At 45.5% G+C, this 21,500-nt stretch overlaps 2 protein-coding genes across 2 annotated transcripts in view; both read right to left on the reverse strand.

The window, feature by feature from the left end:
• The window catches only part of LOC133120211 (tau-tubulin kinase 1-like), a 34,050-nt gene extending 28,530 nt beyond the window's left edge, over nucleotides 1–5,520 (reverse strand). Inside the window, exon 1 of the mRNA XM_061230259.1 lies at nucleotides 3,616–5,520. The gene's annotated coding sequence lies outside the window, so the exon portion shown is untranslated. The remainder of the gene's footprint in view (nucleotides 1–3,615) is intronic.
• A 3-nt stretch (nucleotides 5,521–5,523) lies between these two features.
• On the reverse strand, nucleotides 5,524–21,494 carry tpcn3 (two pore segment channel 3). Its single transcript, XM_061230260.1, has 16 exons — nucleotides 21,401–21,494; nucleotides 19,856–19,972; nucleotides 18,032–18,150; nucleotides 17,209–17,310; nucleotides 16,979–17,105; nucleotides 15,713–15,917; nucleotides 13,448–13,592; nucleotides 12,241–12,426; nucleotides 11,781–11,845; nucleotides 10,524–10,611; nucleotides 10,100–10,169; nucleotides 8,638–8,857; nucleotides 8,235–8,325; nucleotides 7,115–7,228; nucleotides 6,646–6,758; nucleotides 5,524–6,310 (listed from the first exon to the last, which is right to left on the reverse strand). Exons 2-16 carry the CDS (start codon nucleotides 19,955–19,957, stop codon nucleotides 6,171–6,173), a joined length of 1,887 nt encoding a protein of 628 aa, XP_061086244.1. The 5' UTR covers nucleotides 19,958–19,972; nucleotides 21,401–21,494; the 3' UTR covers nucleotides 5,524–6,170.
• Nucleotides 21,495–21,500: the final 6 nt, after the last annotated feature.

Raw genomic sequence — 21,500 nt, forward strand, 5'->3', positions numbered from 1 at the left:
TCATCTGAGCACCAATCAGACACCAGTGTGAAAACTGAGCACCAATCAGATGCCAGTGTGAAACCTGAGCACCAATCAGAAGCCTCAGATCAGGTGTTTTGCATATTCAGCTGCTCTGCTTTAGACCCTTTTCTGCAGCACCAGCTCCAGCTTTAAAACATCAGTGCAGAAATACTGTGTTTAAGGGAGAACACAGTACTTTACTGTAATACTGTGTTTAAGGGAGAACACAGCTCCTCTCTGTAATACTGTATTTAAGGGAGAACACAGCTCCTCTCTGTAATATTGTGTTTAAGGGAAAACACAGCTCCTCTCTGTAATACTGTGTTTAAGGGAGAACACAGTACTTTACTGCAATACTGTGTTTAAGGGAGAACACAGCTCCTCTCTGTAATACTGTGTTTAAGGGAAAACACAGCTCCTCTCTGTAATACTGTGTTTAAGGGAAAACACAGCTCCTCTCTGTAATACTGTGTTTAAGGGAGAACACAGCTCCTGTCTGTAATACTGTGTTTAAGGGAAAACACAGCTCCTCTCTGTAATACTGTGTTTAAGGGAGAACACAGTACTTTACTGTAATACTGTGTTTAAGGGAGAACACAGCTCCTCTCTGTAATGCACTCGGGGATACTCTCAGGTGTGTGTGTGTGTGTGTGTGTGTGTGTGTGTTTCAGCAGCACACAGACTCATGGGTAATTGCAGGGATGGAAATGCTCTCTCTGCCTGCGCAGGCCTTTGCGTGTCTCAGAGTGAGGGGTCCGCTCTGCAGAAGCGAGGGCAGGTAGCATTCGGGTTTCTGTGAGACAGAACTCAGAGGAGTGTGGATAGACCCGGCCCAGACGCTGGCAGCCATGTTGAGTTGGGGCACAGGCGCTGGCAGCCATGTTGAGTTGGGGCACAGCCACATTCCCAGGGACTGAAGAACATGTAAACCTCTCACCATATTAAAAAATCTCTTCAAAAACCTTACGTCTTTGATAAAATCCTAGGTTTCCCCCAATTTAGTCGATGCCAAAAACCTCCTCTGTCATCCTACAAAGTCAAGAAATAGAAGAGGGTTTGTCACAGTTGATGGTGACATCACAGCGGCTGTGGTCATGTGATAGCACACAGAACAGGGCTGGGCCTCAGAGATACGGGCGGTAATGCATCCAAGGCAGTATTTTTATTCATTTCTTTTACTGTTATTTTGTACATATTTTTCCCCTCTTTTTACTTGTCTGTTTTTACATTAATCACTTTTTCTGTAACACGCACTTTGTATGTAAAATGTGCTACATAAACAAAGTTTATTATTATTATTATAATTTCTTGGGTCAGAACTGACACAACCTTGTCTGTCCATGAAAACAGACTGAAGATTAAGTACTTCACTAGGTATCACCTTCACACAGTCACATGGTTATTTTTAAAGTCCCCCGGCCCTCCAGTGAATCTGGAACGAAGCTTTCAGCCACCCTTCTCCCCACAGCTGGACACTCTTCTACCTCTGCTCATCTGTTGCTTTTAACTGTGTGATTCACGGCAAGGCGCCTGCTCTTAACCTTAAATCAGTTTTTAATATTTGTTCTCATCTTTGTATTGTCTCATATCATTGTCTTTGTAACTACTGTTTTATTTCATGTTCCTCTTGGAAAAGAGATTGCAAACTGAACTGTAGCTGGTTAAATAAAAAAAATAGATGAATTCTCATTATTTATCAGTTCTCTCTTTGTCCATCTTCACCATTATTTTATTTTTTAAATAAATGAACATGTTCAATTAGCACCATCATTTGGAATGTCAAATTAAGCATGGAGATTGGGCAGCCAGTCATAGTGTGGCACACTGAACTCACACAGAGTGAGGAGGCCCTTCACATGCGGCTGAGACCTGCTACACCAGCAGGGGTCGCTAGCAAGCGTTGACCACTAAACCGACTGAGCCCTCCCAAACGCACCTCACCCTATAGAAACACAATCAGCATGGGCACAGCCATGGGGCTCACCCAGTGTGAATGAGCAACACAACACCCCTCATTTGTAATATTATTTAAATAATAAACGCCAGCAAATGTGTATATTTCCACAATGAAAGGTTGCAATAGATGTCTATAGATCATGTAGAAATCAATCGTAACATAACCCAACAAACTCCCAAGAACAGGCCATTCAGGCCAACCTAAGGCTTAGTTCACCGAAAAGCATCTAGCACCAAAACAAGCCTGGTATTGAAAACCCCAAGAGTACTCAAGACCAGGCTTGACATGGTGCTAGATACTCCTAACTTTAGGGGTGGGGTTAGGTCAACTTTAGGGTTGGGGTTAGGTAAACTTTAGGGGTGGGGTTGGGTAAACTTTAGGGTTGGGGTTAGGTAAACTTTAGGGGTGGGGTTGGGTAAACTTTAGGTAAACTAAGTGTTAGGTACACTTGGAGGACTTAAACATTCCTGTGCTCTTGGAATGTGCACAGAACTCCAGAATTAAAGTGTTCCATTCATTAAGGTTTCCATTTCCTTTGGTACATTAAATACCACAAAAAATTAAAATCTCAGAATCCAGACAAACACTGGTCACATCCCAATAAAGGATAGAATTCCACAAGCAAAAATGTCAGAGAACATTTAAATACAGCTCCAATAACTAACCATGTGGGAACTGGGATCACTAACAGTAGGAAATCTGTTTTTTTTATATGTATATTGAATCATTTGACAATTTAGAATTTAGAATCTGGCAATTAATTTTATTGATATTATATTTATTAATTTATTCCATGCTATAGACCTGTCCAGGGTGTATACCAACCTTTCACCCAGTGCATGCTGGGATATTCTCCAGCACCCCCACAATCCTGACCAGGAATATTCATTATTCATTTTCATTTTCATTAAATTATTATCTTTAAGATAAACTGGATCCGTACACCATGTCAACAAAATGTAATTTCTGTTCCCTGTATCATGCACTTAAATATTCTGCTTCCCGTGATAAAATATGATAATAAATGATAATATATATAGTTTACACAGAGAGGAATAACATAGAATAAACGTGTAATTTGCTTAGAAATCACCAATGCTACAGGATTTAATATAACACACTTAAGGAAAAACATTGATTATGCACAATGTCAACAAAAAAACCCCACAGCATTCAAATTTTGTATTAAAAGATTTTGAAAGAAGATGAATGGCTATAATATCTGCACCCTCCAATATGCACCCCAACAAAGTAAACAATTTAAACAATTGCTGTGGGAAAAGGTGACTTGGCCTAAAATATATTGCTGCTGAGTTATATTATTAGACAGGCCTGCTCCTGATGACATCAGTACTATTTTTCCACTGAAATCATTCCACAAAAAAATTCATTTAAATGCTATCAATGCAGTGGTTCTCATGAAAACACGGGTTCGCATCAGTTTTAGATCAGCTTTAAACAGGATGTTAATTTCGTGGCACACAGCTCAGCCAAGGTGGAGCTATTCCCAGCAGACTGGCACAATGTCTGCACGTTACATTTCTCGGCTATCCAAGTCAAATAAATAAAATCCAATAAACTTGCATTATTAATTCGGCAACACGCATTAAAAACTGCGGATGTTCCGAGCGGTTCAGAATGTTGGAGTGGTTTACCTGGCGGCGCAGAGATTAAGGTAAGTCGGCATTCCTTTCCGTCTTCGTTTGGTAACCTTCATCTGGGGCACTTTACCCACGCCGAAGAATGCCTCGACCCCAGAATAATTTAAAAGATAACGAATCCCGCTTTGCCACTTGGTTGACTCAATTTTCCGCGTAAAATAGAAAACATTATTTCAACTTCAGCGTCGCCAAGACACAAGCCCACTGTAGCGCCGCTACAACCGAGCTACACCTTATCGCCGCGCGCCTCGTGATGCTGCGCAAACTATAACAACACATCTATAGCCAATTCACCGGAGAAAGGGAAACATCTACTAATTAATTTGTTCATATCTGTAGACATATAACCAAATCAAAAATGTGAATCCAGATTGTTTTACATTATAGGCATCAAGCAGCAGTATTTTATCACAGAAGCCTCGAATCGCATCTCTGCCTTAATTTTAAAATGAATGCATCCGTCATTGTTCCAGTATTCCTTAGATAAAATACAAGATTACAACACGTTGCCTTTTTAGTAAACTATCACAAATCAATACAATAAAAACCCGAGTTCGCGTGCTAGCCTGATAAATACATATTTTGATATTTTTTAAAAGGCTGCCAACAATCAAGTTTCTTAAAACAAGAGCGATTACATTGCTTTATTCTGTAGTTGAACACGACTTGCTACACCGTTACAGGCGGATACAACATATGTTTGGTGTTCCCACGAAAATATATTTGGTCATATATATGTATATGTACGAAAACCCTCCTCCAAACCTCTTCCCCTTCCTACTGTCCGCACTGCAGCGCGAGCTTCTGCTCTGAGCCGCAGCTATCACGACATCCCCGCGATAGGCGGCGCACGAGCGCACCTTCTTCCTGAGAAATAGCATGCACACGTGCACAGCGGGTCCCACCTCTCACACATTCAGGTCCAATGAACACCTTTATTTCCACCCCGCCCTTTGAAAATTGAGAGATTCGCTCTGAAAATCGATATTCCCCCGAAAAGAGATTCGGCCATTGGACTAATTCTAGACCATGTGCATTATGAGGATCAAACCTGCGTACAACCTCTCCGATTCATAAATCGCACTTTTATAGGGCGTAGAAGGACGCGAGCTATAAAACGGAGGCGAGCCTGCGCAGAATTTATCCTCGAAAATAATAGCTCACAATTAAAGAAATAGATGACTTTGATAAGGGCGTGTTAGGGCACATTGGGATGTGACGTCCTGCGCGTAGCCTAGAAGAATAAGTGGTCACCTTTTTACAAAATACTGCATTTCCCGTAATGACAAGCTCTAGCAACTCCAGGCGCAAGCATCGTCTTCCTTAACTAATCATTTTCTGTTGCCGTACTATTGCCATTTATCTCTGGTTGACACAATGCGTATTGTGAGCGTCACTCCTTAGCCTAGGCAGTAATTTAACGAGTTCCTGTCGCTTTTGGAAACGCATGGTTTGATACATCCATTTGCTATTATTATGCGAGGCAGCCAGCGTGTGCAATCCACATAACAGCGATGTTATAATGCGGTGATTATAGGCATTCCAACGACAAGCTGCCAGAGAAACATAATTAAATGCTGGCGTCCTGACCTGCTCTTCTGCCGCCGCAATAAAATAAGAGATTTAGAGACTCTGAAGAGACGCGTCATTTCGTTCCCAGGGTCAATGCCGTTTTTTTTCTGGTTCGCTCTTGCACCATTTCCCACCCTCCGTTCGCTGTCTCTCCTCCTGAATCAGCATCACAGGGATACTCCCACAATCCCCTGCGAAGCGCGGACTGTGTGAGCCTCCAGCTCGCCGTATTCAGTGCTGCGGAGCGACCTCCAGCTGCGTTCAGTACTGAGAATTGGATGATTACAGAATAAAAACATTTCTGTCGTTTTAGCTGATGAAATTAATTGAATTCTTGTCACAAACGATAAAATTAACCATAAAGTAACCATAAAAAGTTAAATAATTGATGGACTTGGATGATCATTCCTACAAAGAGGATGATGCACAAACTAGAGTAAAGCCCTTTGTCCGTTTTTCGCGTTAAATATATTATATATTATAATTACATATTATAATATATTAAACAGGAATATCACAGAAAGTGCACCGTCAGAATCTATCATCCAGGATCAAACAGGCTTCCCTTCATATTGCAGCTTTGCCATAGGACTAACACATTTAAGGCACATTCAGCAGAGACAGGTTTAAGGCACATTCAGCGGAGACAGTACGGAGAAATAGACTGAACAGGTCTGAACAGCTGCAGAGCATTTCTGCCACTCTCCAAGGAGGAGCACGTTACACGGTCTTGGAATAGTATGCCACTAAACTTCTTCCTGGTATATGCATGAGGTATGCATTTCAAAAACATGATTAAAAAAATATATAAATGGTAAATATCACCATGATGGAGTTAATTCCCCACTCATTCAATATAACCTGTACATTTTAAGATTTATTTTTATTCTTTATGTTGTAGCACAAATGGAAAATATATATTTATGTAAGTAAGGCAAGAGATATCAGTTAAAGTGAGCGGTTCCCTTTGATGGCAGTTAGATGCCGTCGTAGGCCGGGTTCTGGAGGTTGGCGTCGGACTGCGAAGGCCCGTCTGCCTCCTCATCCTCTGCATAGTCCTCAGGGTTCAGATCCGCCTCAAAGATCCTCTGCAGCAGCCCGTCCACGGTCTTATACCCTGAGAACACGGGACAGAACCGCAAGTGTCCAAACACCACCTCCTGTAGAACTCAGCAGACCTAACCCTGGAACCACACACTTCTGCTCCAAGTCTCCATTAGCAGTCAGAGAGTTAGAGAGCAGGCTCTCTCACACACAGACTGTGGGGCCTGTCCACACACTACAATGACTCTCTCACACACAGACTGTGGGGCCTGTCCACACACTACAATGACTCTCTCACACACAGACTGTGGGGCCTGTCCACACACTACAATGACTCTCTCACACACAGACTGGGGCCTGTCCACACACTGGAACACTGGAACACAGCCTTCCATAAGCAGAACTCACTTTTTGAGGCGATCCTGAACATTAGTGAGGGGTTTCCTTTGCTGGATTCTGAGGGACCCAGGTCGTTTTCTGCCGTCTCCATGCTCTCCACTAAGCTTCCGTCCAGGTCCTCCCTGTCACGGGGAGAAAAGCGGCTGACTCAGATCACACTTCACTACTAAGTGCCAACCGGCACATGCCTCTCAGGACAAGACTGAGGTTCACCCCCAGTATGAGATAAAGACACCAGCAGATGTTTATCAGACACTTAGCAGATGGTTAATCACGGTTAAATGCGGTTAGCAGATGTTTAGCAGACGGTTAATCACGGTTAAACGTGGTTAGCAGATGTTTAGCAGACGGTTAATCACGGTTAAACGTGGTTAGCAGATGTTTAGCAGACGGTTAATCATGGTTAAACGGGGTTAGCAGATGTTTAGCAGACGGTTAATCACGGTTAAACGCAGTTTGCAGTCCTTTGGTTTCTTACTGCTGAACACCCAGCTCCAGTTCCGCGATCTTCTTCTCCAGCGAGGTCTGCAGGTCACTCTTAGCGATGGTGTACTCCACAAAGAACGCCTCCAACACGAACGCGACAAAGATGCTGAATGACAAGAAGATAAAACCATCCGTTATCCTAACCCGCTTATCCTGAACATCCATTATCCTAACCCGCTTATCCTGAACATCCATTATCCTAACCCGCTTATCCTGAACATCCATTATCCTAACCCGCTTATCCTGAACATCCATTATCCTAACCCGCTTATCATGAACATCCATTATCCTAACCCGCTTATCCTGAACATCCATTATCCTAACCCGCTTATCCTGAACATCCATTATCCCAACCTGCTTATCCTGAACATCCATTATCCTAACCCGCTTATCCTGAACATCCATTATCCTAACCCGCTTATCCTGAACATCCATTATCCTAACCCGCTTATCCTGAACATCCATTATCCTAACCCGCTTATCCTGAACATCCATTATCCTAACACGCTTATCCTGAACATCCATTGTCCTAACCCGCTTATCCTGAACATCCATTATCCTAACCCGCTTATCCTGAACATCCATTATCCTAACCCGCTTATCCTGAACATCCATTATCCTAACCCGCTTATCCTGAACATCCATTATCCTAACCCGCTTATCCTGAACATCCATTATCCTAACCCGCTTATCCTGAACATCCATTATCCTAACCCACTTATCCTGAACATCCATTATCCTAACCTGCTTATCCTGAACATCCATTATCCTAACCCGCTTATCCTGAACATCCATTATCCTAACCTGCTTATCCTGAAAATTAATTATCCTAACACACTTATCCTGAACAGGGTCACATCCATGCCGCCTAAGATAAAACCACCCACCCGAAATCAGTGACAACTCACCCATCCACCTTAAAGCTGCCAGCCAGAGCCATAAAACACATGTGTATTAATTTAAGTGAAAATATCAGCTTTTCACTTGTAAATCATCCTATCAGTGTAATGCAAAACTATAATTTAGAAGAAGCCTTTGATTTAAGATACAGGAAGCAAGTCAGACTCATCTTATTACTTTAAATGAAGATAAATGAAAAGAGGAAATCTTACTTTATGATGACGATGACGACCACGATGTGAAACAGGATGAAGAAGAGGCGTGCCGAGACATGGGTTACCGCGGTGAAGCCACTGCTCAAGAGTGTGATCCATTAAAGAAAAAACAGCGAAAACATCAAATACATATTTACAGAGTTTCATCTCTCCCACACACACACACACACGTGTCTGTGAATGGTGGCATCTTCACAGAATTCCTATTAAAAACATTTCTGATTCTGCTTTTACGTAACTTAGAAAACTGTGCCTCAGCTCCCAGGAGCTTTATAAAAATAGAATTCATTATAGCTGATTGTCAGCAGGTGGTTTCTTCCTTTCACCAGAACTTTGTCTGACAACAGGCCACTATTGGCTGAAAGGACTGAAGCCAGGCTGCAATTGGCTGAAAGGATATCGTGCCACTGGTTGACCACGGTGAGCTCCAGCAGGAGGATGAAGGAGGAAATGATGTCGTTGAAGTTGTTCCTGCAGTAGTTGAGCTTGGCGAAGTCAGTTCCGTTCAGGAGGCGGTTCCCGCAGTACTGGTGCGCTGGGTCCGTGGAGCCGGTCCCAAAGAACCGGACCCGCCCCTTAAACAGCTCCATCCCCACCATGGCAAATATGTAGTACACCACCTGCAAGCATCAACTCCACAGTCAGTACACCACCTGCAAGCATCAACTCCAGTCAGTACACCACCTATGTGTGCAGACCTGGGGCAAATACCTCATTGCTCTCTAAAACCCTGAATCTAAGTCCTCTGACTTCAGATTCCTCAGTATCCATATACGGTTGTACATTTATCTTGTACCATATACTTCTCCTCTTACAGGAGCTTTTACTCCTACCCCATTGGCGTGTGCGAGGGGTTAACAATGCATTCCTGCCTAACCCATCTTCTGTCAATCTCTCATCAGGCGGGCCTAGGGCTGGGTCCTCGACATCATTGTTTTCAATTCAAATACTTTTCTCAGCTTTACTGGGCTTGTCTGGAGTAATGGAACCAAATAAATACTCTCGAACAGTGCAGACCCCGCATTCTGGTCCTCTTGGCTCAATCGCACCAGGCAAGAGCAATCGAGCACAGAAAAGTATCTGAATCCAAAACAATTATGTATTTAACTTTAGTCTGCACATCACACTGGTTCACACTACAAAAACACACTCATAAACACTCTGAAGCACACACACACGCACACACAGCTGCACACACACACACACACAGGAGCACAGCTGCACACACACACACACACACACACACACAGGAGGCCAGCTGCACACACACACACACACACACGAGCACAGCTGCACATACACACACACACACACACACAGCTGCACACACACACACAGGAGCACAGCTGCACACACACACACACACACACACACAGGAGGCCAGCTGCACACACACACACACACAGCTGCACACACACACACACACACACACACGAGCACAGCTGCACACACACACACACACACGAGCACAGCTGCACACACACACACACACACGAGCACAGCTGCACATACACACACACACACAGCTGTACACACACACACACACACAGGAGCACAGCTGTACACACACACACACACACACACAGCTGCACACACACACACACACACACACACACAGCTGTACACACACACACACACACACACACACACGAGCACAGCTGCACATACACACACACACACAGCTGTACACAGGTAAGGAAAAGGCAGTTCTGATGTACTGCAGTATAAAGCCCTCCAGGACTCGCGGCAGGTATGTATCGCCCCCTGCTGGTGGTTCCCTCTCAGTGCACCAGTGTTTCCAGTGAGCAGTGGAGTGTGTGTGGGTCAGAGGGAGCTTTATCTCCTTGGAAACGCACACGCACCAGGATGAGCTGTCCGAAGGTGAGGATTGTGGGCCCGATCTTGATCAGGGTGTTGATGATAATGCGGAACCTGGACAGCAACGCAGGGAGACGTTTAGAGACGATCCATTAAAGATCCATTAACACCTAACCCCTAAAACGCCCTCACTGAACTGCTGTTTCACGAGCTTAGAGCTGAAACAGAGCTCGGGTGAAGCGGTAAGAGGTGGCCCCTGTTCTTCACTGGGAACCCGGTAATCTACTTTTTAAAATATGTTTTTCAATATAGGAAACAGAAGAAAAAGACAAAAAAGCAAAAACACCCCCACCCCGGAACCCAGTAATGAAGGGCTCCCAGCAACCAGATCACAAACACATTCTATTATACTTCAGCCATTACATCACCTCCGGGTCAGCCAGCTGATCACTTCCGGGTCATCATTACCTCTGGATGCTGTCCACCACCCGGATCAAACGCAGGATCCTCAGAATGAACACGATGTCCAAGACCTGCCGGCTGCTGTAGCCACCCGCTGAAACCACACAGACCAGGTCAAACCCTCAGCCTTCTACAGACCAGGTCAAACCCTCAGCCTTCTACAGACCAGGTCAAACCCTCAGCCTTCTACAGACCAGGTCAAACCCTCAGCCTTCTACAGACCAGGTCAAACCCTCAGCCATCTACAGACCAGGTCAAACCCTCAGCCATCTACAGACCATGAGTGCGTGTACAGTGTGTGTGTGTGTGTGTGTATGTGTGTGTGTGTGTGTCTGTATGTGTGTGTGTCTGTGTGTGTCTGTATGTGTGTGTGTGTGTCTGTGTCTGTGTGTGTCTGTATGTGTGTGTGTGTGTCTGTGTGTGTCTGCATGTGTGTGTGTGTGTGTGTGTGTGAGAGAGAGTGTGAGTGTGGGTGTGTGTGTGCGTGTCTGTATGTGTGTGTGTGTGTCTGTGTCTGTGTGTGTCTGTATGTGTGTGTGTGTGTCTGTGTGTGTCTGCATGTGTGTGTATGTGTGTGTGTCTGTATATGTGTGTGTGTGTGTGTGTGTGTGTGTGTGTGTGTGAGAGAGAGTGTGTGAGTGTGGGTGTGTGTGTGCGTGTCTGTATGTGTGTGTGTGTCTGTGTCTGTATGTGTGTGTCTGTATGTGTGTGTATGTGTGTGTAGTGTCTGTATGTGTGTGTGTGTGTGTGTGTGTGTGTGTGTGTGTGTGTGAGTGTGGGTGTGTGTGTGTGCGTGTCTGTATGTGTGTGTGTGTGTGTGTGTGTGTGTGTGTGTGAGAGTGTGTGAGTGTGGGTGTGTGTGTGTATGTGTGTGTGTGTCTGTATGTGTGTATGTGTGTGTGTGTGTCTGTATGTGTGTGTGTGTGTGTGTGTCTGTGTGTGTCTGTATGTGTGTGTGTGTCTGTGTGTGTCTGTATGTGTGTGTGTGTGTGTGTCTGTGTGTGTCTGTATGTGTGTGTGTGTGTGTGTGTGAGAGAGTGTGGGTGTGTGTCTGTATGTGTGTGTGTGTGTGTGTGTGTGTGTGTGTGTGTGTGTGTGTGTGTGAGTGTGTGTGTGTGTGTGTGAGTGTGGGTGTGTGTGTGTGCGTGTCTGTATGTGTGTGTGTGTGTATGTGTGTGTTGTGTGTTAGGTGATTGGCTGGTTAGACTGGGGGGTACATGTAGGGGTGTTCTGTACTTGTTTGGGGGTGTGCTCTGTACTCACCAGACTTTAGTGCAGAGTTAATTATGGTGGCAATCAGAGCAGAAATCACGATGATCGTATCAAACCTACAGAGAGAGAGGGGGGCAGGGAGAGAGAGAGGGAGGGATGGAGAGAGAGAGGTAGAGCAAGAAAGAGGGGGAAGATTGAGAGATCTTTGAGACAGCAGGTCACTGCAGGATGATGACAGGATGGAGGGAAAAGCACACTGCAGCTCCATTCAGCCTAACTGCCCCTGGACCTCCACTGAAGCAACTACAAGCGGTAGCTGCACAATAAGCAGCTCCCTGATTGGATATCTATACAGCACTGCATTGTAAGCAGCTTCCTGATTGGATAATCAGCCAGCTCTCTAATTGGATAATAGCATAGTAAGTACCAGCCCTCAATCTTCCTCCCGGATTCAGGCAGGTCAGCACAGATCAGATAAAAACTACAGTTCCCGTCAGCCCTAGGGACTCACCAGTTCCAAAACTGGTGCCGGGAGAAGAAGGCCCTGGGCTCGAAGGTGTAGAGCTTCAGTAGGATCTCCAGGAGGTACAGGCCCAGGAACAGCCACTCCAGGTTGGAGATGAGCGAGTTCTCCTCGTCCAGCCCAATGAACACTGCGTTCAGCAGGATGATCACATCATACACATACACAAAGGCCCTGAGAGAGGGAGAGAGGGAGAGAGAGAGAGAGGGGGAGGGGGAGGGTGAGGGAGAGGGAGAGGGAGGAGGAGAGAGAGGGAGAGAGAGGGAGAGAGGGAGAGAGAGGGAGAGAGGGAGAGAGATAGAGGGGGGAGAGAGAGAGAGGGAGAGAGAGAGGGAGGGAGGAGAGGGAGAGGGAGAATCCACATCTAAATCGTTCTGCTGCAATTCTACTAACCTTACTGAAATTATAAGAGCAAAACTTCAACATAAACTATAATCATTATCTGTACATTATCAGGCACCTGTATAACATTCTGCACAGATAACATTCTTTCAAAAATAATACAATGAAAGGTCCTAATTAAATGTACGATACATTTTTGTAATTTGGCAGAATAGTTAAAAACTGAATCAAATCAATATTTTTTGTGATGACCCATCGACATTAAAACTGCATCACTTCTCTGAGAGCCAACGCTGTCCTGCAGTTCTATAAGACAACCAGCAGGGAGGTTGTTCCAAGCATGTTGGAGAACTGGCCACAGTTCTTCTGCAGACTTTGGTTGTCTCCTTGCTTCTGATATCAGCCGTGATAGTGTTGGGGGCGTGATCAAGTTTTTATGTAAAAAGTAGTCAATTGCTTACAGTAATATGTTACTTCTTTAAATTAAATACAAAAATGAAATTAAGTACTTTCATTAAATAGAAAAATTAAATATTTTGGAAAATGAATATTTGGAAATTTTAAATGTGTTCTTTTATACTAATACACACAAAAAATAAACATATATATATAATAAAGTCCAGGGTGCCTAAGAGTTCTGCACAGTACTGTGTGTCTATCAATCCTAATCTACATCTCAGCTGCTCATCTACATACACTTACTGAACACATTATTACACCTGCGCATATACATTTGTGCTATACACAGAGTAATAATGTAAGACATGCAACTGATAAACAAATGTATGCTAAAAGAATGTAGAAGTCAAACTGCACGTAGGGACCGTGTGTAAAGTGTGAATTTACAGCGTACTTGTGCTTGACCATGCGGCACACAAACTGGCTTGCAGTGGAGTTGTACAGGGAGGGTTGCCAGGTCTGCAGAGGGTGTGGCCGGGACTTGACTGTGATGACCTGGATGTTGAGCAGGTCTGGCAGCTGCATGAAGGCCAGCTTCCCTGCAGGCAGGAGGAGAGCGCAGACACTCAGCTGCCCCTTCTGTCTGCTGCTACTCGACAGGAGTTTCAGGTGCGTTATCACAGGTGTGTTATTACAGGTGTGTTATCACAGGTGCGTTATTACAGGTGCGTTATCACAGGTGCGTTATTACAGGTGCGTTATTCCAGGTGCGTTATTACAGGTGCGTTATTACAGGTGCGTTATCACAGGTGCGTTATTACAGGTGTGTTATCACAGGTGCGTTATCACAGGTGCGTTATCACAGGTGCGTTATTACAGGTGCGTTATCACAGGTGCGTTATCACAGGTGCGTTATTACAGGTGCGTTATCACAGGTGTGTTATCACAGGTGCGTTATTCCAGGTGCGTTATCACAGGTGCGTTATTACAGGTGCGTTATCACAGGTGCGTTATCACAGGTGCGTTATTACAGGTGTGTTATCACAGGTGCGTTATCACAGGTGCGTTATCACAGGTGCGTTATTACAGGTGCGTTATCACAGGTGCGTTATCACAGGTGCGTTATTACAGGTGCGTTATCACAGGTGCGTTATCACAGGTGCGTTATCACAGGTGCGTTATTACAGGTGCGTTATCACAGGTGCGTTATCACAGGTGCGTTATTACAGGTGTGTTATCACAGGTGCGTTATCACAGGTGCGTTATCACAGGTGCGTTATCACAGGTGCGTTATCACAGGTGCGTTATCACAGGTGCGTTATTGCAGCACAGAGCAGCCTGTGCTACAACACTGCTCTGAGCTTGCACTACGGCCGTTTCATGCCTATTTCTGATTGGATATTTGGACAGCACTGCACACTAAGAAGGCCTTAAAGCTGGGGTAGGCAATTTTCTTTGGCAATATTTGGTGAAATTCTCTTCCTATTCCCGACAGCTAGCAACAAACCAACTGCTCTGCGGAAGAAATCTGATATCTGTGACTGTCCCAGGACAGATTTTCAGGGGCTTCTGCTTTTCATCGCTCCCGGTAGCTAACATCCAATGATGGTGTGCGTCCCCAATAAGCTGAGCGGAGAGGAGGGGGTGATTCTGCTCGTGCCAGAATGGCTAACTCAGTTTTAATGTCTTAAATAACAAAACTTCCATCTGACCTTTTAGATACATTTCTTGATAATTGCAACAATGACAGCCAAAGACTGTTCTTGTGTCCCGAAAGCAGAATCAACAACACTCAAATCAGAATCATCAACACTCAAAGCAGACTCATCAACACTCAAATCAGAATCATCAACACTCAAATCAGAATCATCAACACTCAAATCAGAATCATCAACACTCAAATCAGACTCATCAACACTCAAATCAGAATCATCAACACTCAAATCAGAATCCAGCCCCGGGTAGTTAGTGCTACTGATTGGTCTGCACACCTGACTCCCAGGTAAAGGGAGGATGATCACACCTGACTCCCAGGTAAAGGGAGGGTGATCACACCTGACTCCCAGGTAAAGGGAGGGTGAACACACCTGACTCCCAGGTAAAGGGAGGGTGAACACACCTGACTCCCAGGTAAAGGGAGGGTGGACACACCTGACTCCCAGGTGAAGGGAGGGTGAACACACCTGACTCCCAGGTAAAGGGAGGGTGAACACACCTGACTCTCAGGTAAAGGGAGGGTGAACACACCTGACTCTCAGGTAAAGAGAGGGTGGAACACACCTGACTCCCAAGTAAAGGGAGGGTGGAACACCAGCAGTTTCACTGTGATCTCACGTATGAGTCACTCAGGATAAGGGCTTTCCGCCAGGAAACACTGGGGGCTTCAAGACCATGCTTGATGCAGTGTTACATTAATTACACTACACTACATTACATTGCATTGCATTACATTAATGGCATTTGGCAGACGCTCTTATCCAGAGCGACGTACAGTTGATTAGACTAAGCAGGAGACAATCCTCCCCTGGAGCAGGGTTAAGGGCCTTGCTCAAGGGCCCAACGGCTGTGCAGATCTTATTGTGGCTATACCGGGATTAGAACCACCGACCTTGCGGGTCCCGGTCATGTACCTTACGCTACAGGCCGCCCTGCATGTGTTATGTCATGCCATGTTATGAGTAAGCTGTTGTATGAGCCGTTGCCAGGGCGACGTGCTGACCGATGTGGCCCCTCCCCTCCGTGTCGGACACACTCCAGAGCAGCTGCCGGTGGGCGGAGCGAATGTTGGGCTGGACCAATCCCACCAGCCGGCTCCACCGCGCCTGCGTCACCACGGGCTCCGCCCCCCCGCACGTCTCCTGCAGCACGCAGAACGCCCGGGCCATCTTACGGCGCTTCGCCCGCACGAGCTGCCTCACCTCCTCCTGCAGGGACCACACACACCGTTACGCCCCCAACACCACCCCTAACCCTAACCCACACACACCGTTACGCCCCCAACACTACCCCTAACCCTAACCCACACACACCGTTACGCCCCCAACACCACCCCTAACCCTAACCCACACACACCGTTACGCCCCCAACACTACCCCTAACCCTAACCCAGCTGCCTCACCTCCTCCTGCAGGGACCACACACACCGTTACGCCCCCAACACCACCCCTAACCCTAACCCACACACACCGTTACGCCCCCAACACTACCCCTAACCCTAACCCAGCTGCCTCACCTCCTCCTGCAGGGACCACACACACCGTTACGCCCCCAACACTACCCCTAACCCTAACCCACACACACCGTTACGCCCCCAACACTACCCCTAACCCTAACCCACACACACCGTTACGCCCCCAACACTACCCCTAACCCTAACCCAGCTGCCTCACCTCCTCCTGCAGGGACCACACACACCGTTACGCCCCCAACACTACCCCTAACCCTAACCCAGCTGCCTCACCTCCTCCTGCAGGGACCACACACACCGTTACGCCCCCAACACTACCCCTAACCCTAACCCAGCTGCCTCACCTCCTCCTGCAGGGACCACACACACCGTTACGCCCCCAACACTACCCCTAACCCTAACCCAGCTACCTCACCTCCTCCTGCAGGGACCACACACACCGTTACGCCCCCAACACTACCCCTAACCCTAACCCAGCTGCCTCACCTCCTCCTGCAGGGACCACACACACCGTTACGCCCCCAACACTACCCCTAACCCTAAGCCAGCTGCCTCACCTCCTCCTGCAGGGACCACACACACCGTTACGCCCCCAACACTACCCCTAACCCTAATCCCTAACCCCCAACCCCTAACCCTAACCCCCAACCCCTAACCCTAACCCCTACCTCTAATCCTAACCCCCCAACTCTGCCATTTTCTAAGAGTATTTCTAAACACATTATACTCGGATATGGAAATAAGGACGTATGAAGGAACTACGGAAAGTGCATAAAAAGAATAAAATGGCAGCTATACCTTTAGGTTTTTCTTGTAGTTGTTGTAGACGACGGCGAGGAAGACAGACATGAAGATGTAGGTGTTGATGAGGATGTAAACGATGAAGAAAACCGCAAAGAACACGTTGGCATTGTAGGCTGGCATCCTGCAGGAAGACAAAACATAAATTACATGTTTTAAAATATGTTTTCAAAAAACTCAAATACGGTCAGAACTAAAGCAAAACTTATTCGCAAACAGAAACTTACATGACATCTGGGCTGTTTGCAGTGGTGACCAACACATACAGATCAAACACTATCTGCAGGTAGTTTGTGAAATAGGAATTTCCATCTTCGGTTTTCAGACCTCTGTGAGAGACATGAGATTATTGACTCTGCTCTGAATTTAAACACATATATAGCTATAAAACCATTTACTCAAACACTCATACCCACAGGCAATGTCGACTAACGAGACTGAAATAAAACCACAGACTACACAGAAGCTGGCGGCTGATTTCACTGACGCCTGACCAGCCAAGTAAATGGAGCCACACACATGCGGACGATCAGCATCCTCTGAACTCTGAACTAATCCTGCCCATTCAGCCTGTCTCACTCATTCAGAAAACATTCATTTATGCAGGTGAGGTAATTTCAGACTACACTCATTTCTGAGTGCCGGGTCACTTGCCTTTACACTCATTTCTGAGTGCCGGGTCACTTGCCTTTACACTCATTTCTGAGTGCCGGGTCACTTGCCTTTACACTCATTTCTGAGTGCCGGGTCACTTGCCTTTACACTCATTTCTGAGTGCCGGGTCACTTGCCTTTACACTCATTTCTGAGTGTCGGGTCACTTGCCTTTACACTCATTTCTGAGTGTCGGGTCACTTGCCTTTACACTCATTTCTGAGTGCCGGGTCACTTGCCTTTACACTCATTTCTGTGTGCTTTCTGTGTGCCGGGTCACTTGCCTTTACACTCATTTCTGTGTGCTTTCTGTGTGCCGGGTCACTTGCCTTTACACTCATTTCTGAGTGCCGGGTCACTTGCCTTTACACTAATTTCTGAGTGCCGGGTCACTTGCCTTTTCCCCAACAGCTTGAGGGCCATAAGAGAGAACACCAGCACACTGAATATGAAGAGGAGGAAGACATACAGGATCTGAGGAAGAGCGTTCCGGATGCTCCTGAAGGCCCGGCGCAGCTGCGCGTGAAAAACACACTTAATCATAATCAATAATAATAATCAATAATAATAATGCATTCATTACACACTTAATCATAATCAATAATAATAATCAATAATAATAATGCATTCATTACACACTTAATCATAATCAATAATAATAATCAATAATAATAATGCATTCATTACACACTTAATCATAATCAATAATAATAATCAATAATCAATAATAATAATGAATTCATTACACACTTAATCATAATCAATAATAATAATCAATAATCAATAATCCACTCATTCATTACACACTTAATCATAATCAATAATAATAATCAATAATCCATTCATTCATTACACACTTAATCATAATCAATAATAATAATCAATAATCAATCATCAATAATCAATAATCCATTCATTCATTACACACTTAATCATAATCAATAATCAATAATAATAATGCATTCATTACACACTTAATCATAATCAATAATAATAATCAATAATAATAATGCATTCATTACACACTTAATCATAATCAATAATAATAATCAATAATAATAATGAATTCATTACACACTTAATCATAATCAATAATAATAATCAATAATCCACTCATTCATTACACACTTAATCATAATCAATAATAATAATCAATAATCCATTCATTCATTACACACTTAATCATAATCAATAATAATAATCAATAATCAATAATCAATAATCCATTCATTCATTACACACTTAATCATAATCAATAATCAATAATAATAATGCATTCATTACACACTTAATCATAATCAATAATAATAATCAATAATCCATTCATTCATTACATACTTAATCATAATCAATAATCAATAATAATGCATTCATTACACACTTAATCATAATCAATAATCAATAATAATAATGCATTCATTACACACTTAATCATAATCAACAATAATAATTCATTCATTCATTACACACTTAATCATAATCAATAATAATCATTCATTAATTCATTACACACTTAATAATAATCAATAATAACAATTCATTCATTCATTCTCCTAACCCGCTTATCCTGAACAGGGTCACAGGGGGGCTGGAGCCTATCCCAGCATACATTGGGCGAAAGGCAGGAATACACCCTGGACAGGTCGCCAGTCCATCGCAGGGCACACACACCATTCACTCACACACTCATACCTATGGGCAATTTAGACTCTCCAATCAGCCTAACCTGCATATCTTTGGACTGTGGGAGGAAACCGGAGTACCCGGAGGAAACCCACGCAGACACGGGGAGAACTTGCAAACTCCACACAGAGAGGCCCCGGCCGACCGGGATTCGAACCCAGGACCTCCTTGCTGTGAAGCGGCAGTGCTACCCACTGCACCATCCGTGCCGCCCTAATAATAATAATGAATCAATTCCTTGCATTTATATTATTATTTATTTTCTAAAAGTGAGAGTACTTTACAATGATGAGGGGAAACTCCTGAACCACCAGCGATGTGCAGCACCCGCCTGGGGGATGTAACGGCAGCCATTTTGTGGGTGAAAATTGGTTTCAGCCAATTGAATCAGGGGATGATTAGGTGGCAGGTTGACAGAGCCGGGACACTGCGGAATCCCCGACTCTTTGCCAAGTCATAGGATCTTTTTCAGTCTAAGTTCTCATCTGAAAGATGACGTCTCTGACAACACACACACACACACACACACGCACATTACCTGTCGCCCTTCTGTGATGTTGACCAGCAGCAGTGGCCTCAGCACACGGGACCATCGGACACCATAGACACCCGCAGCTTGCAGAGAGCCATATATGATCATATCCAGCAGTGTGAGCTAGGGGAGAGAGGAGCGTGGGTCAGGCTCACAGTGCTGTACGGTTATGAGCAGCCTGGTCAGGCTCATAGTGCTGTAAGGTTATGAGCAGCCTGGTCAGGCTCATAGTGCTGTTAGGTTATGAGCAGCCTGGTCAGGCTCATAGTGCTGTTAGGTTATGAGCGGCCTGGTCAGGCTCATAGTGCTGTAAGGTTATGAGCGGCCTGGTCAGGCTCATAGTGCTGTAAGGTTATGAGCAGCCTGGTCAGGCTCATAGTGCTGTAAGGTTATGAGCAGCCTGGTCAGGCTCATAGTGCTGTAAGGTTATGAGCAGCCTGGTCAGGCTCATAGTGCTGTAAGGTTATGAGCGGCCTGGTCAGGCTCATAGTGCTGTAAGGTTATGAGCGGCCTGGTCAGGCTCATAGTGCTGTAAGGTTATGAGCAGCCTGGTCAGGCTCATAGTGCTGTAAGGTTATGAGCAGCCTGGTCAGGCTCATAGTGCTGTAAGGTTATGAGCAGCCTGGTCAGGCTCATAGTGCTGTTAGGTTATGAGCAGCCTGGTCAGGCTCATAGTGCTGTTAGGTTATGAGCGGCCTGGTCAGGCTCATAGTGCTGTAAGGTTATGAGCGGCCTGGTCAGGCTCATAGTGCTGTAAGGTTATGAGCGGCCTGGTCAGGCTCATAGTGCTGTAAGGTTATGAGCAGCCTGGTCAGGCTCATAGTGCTGTAAGGTTATGAGCAGCCTGGTCAGGCTCGTAGTGCTGTAAGGTTATGAGCAGCCTGGTCAGGCTCGTAGTGCTGTAAGGTTATGAGCAGCCTGGTCAGGCTCGTAGTGCTGTAAGGTTATGAGCAGCCTGGTCAGGCTCGTAGTGCTGTAAGGTTATGAGCAGCCTGGTCAGGCTCGTAGTGCTGTAAGGTTATGAGCAGCCTGGTCAGGCTCATAGTGCTGTAAGGTTATGAGCAGCCCGGTCAGGCTCATAGTGCTGTAAGGTTATGAGCAGCCTGGTCAGGCTCATAGTGCTGTAAGGTTATGAGCAGCCTGGTCAGGCTCATAGTGCTGTAAGGTTATGAGCAGCCTGGTCAGGCTCATAGTGCTGTAAGGTTATGAGCAGCCTGGTCAGGCTCGTAGTGCTGTAAGGTTATGAGCAGCCTGGTCAGGCTCGTAGTGCTGTAAGGTTATGAGCAGCCTGGTCAGGCTCGTAGTGCTGTAAGGTTATGAGCAGCCTGGTCAGGCTCGTAGTGCTGTAAGGTTATGAGCAGCCTGGTCAGGCTCGTAGTGCTGTAAGGTTATGAGCAGCCTGGTCAGGCTCGTAGTGCTGTAAGGTTATGAGCAGCCTGGTCAGGCTCATAGTGCTGTAAGGTTATGAGCAGCCTGGTCAGGCTCATAGTGCTGTAAGGTTATGAGCAGCCTGGTCAGGCTCATAGTGCTGTAAGGCTGTATTTCACTCACGATGATGATGACGATGATGCAGATGTTCTTGGTGTCCTTCCAGAAGCGGTCGCGGGGCGTGACTCGGGCGAAGTGAAGCAGACGGCCAGCGAAGGACGTC

The sequence above is a fragment of the Conger conger genome, chromosome 2 (assembly GCF_963514075.1).
Source record: "Conger conger chromosome 2, fConCon1.1, whole genome shotgun sequence".
NCBI lineage: Eukaryota > Metazoa > Chordata > Actinopteri > Anguilliformes > Congridae > Conger > Conger conger.

Coding starts and splice junctions, on each gene's coding strand:
- tpcn3 (XM_061230260.1), bottom strand. CDS start 19,957: ATGATCATATATGGCTCTCTGCAAGCTGCGGGTGTCTATGGTGTCCGA. Junction 13,593..15,712: donor GGAGGGGAGGGGCCACATCG/GTCAGCACGTCG, acceptor TCCTGCCTGCAG/GGAAGCTGGCCTTCATGCAG. Junction 6,311..6,645: donor GTTCAGGATCGCCTCAAAAA/GTGAGTTCTGCT, acceptor CCGTGTTCTCAG/GGTATAAGACCGTGGACGGG.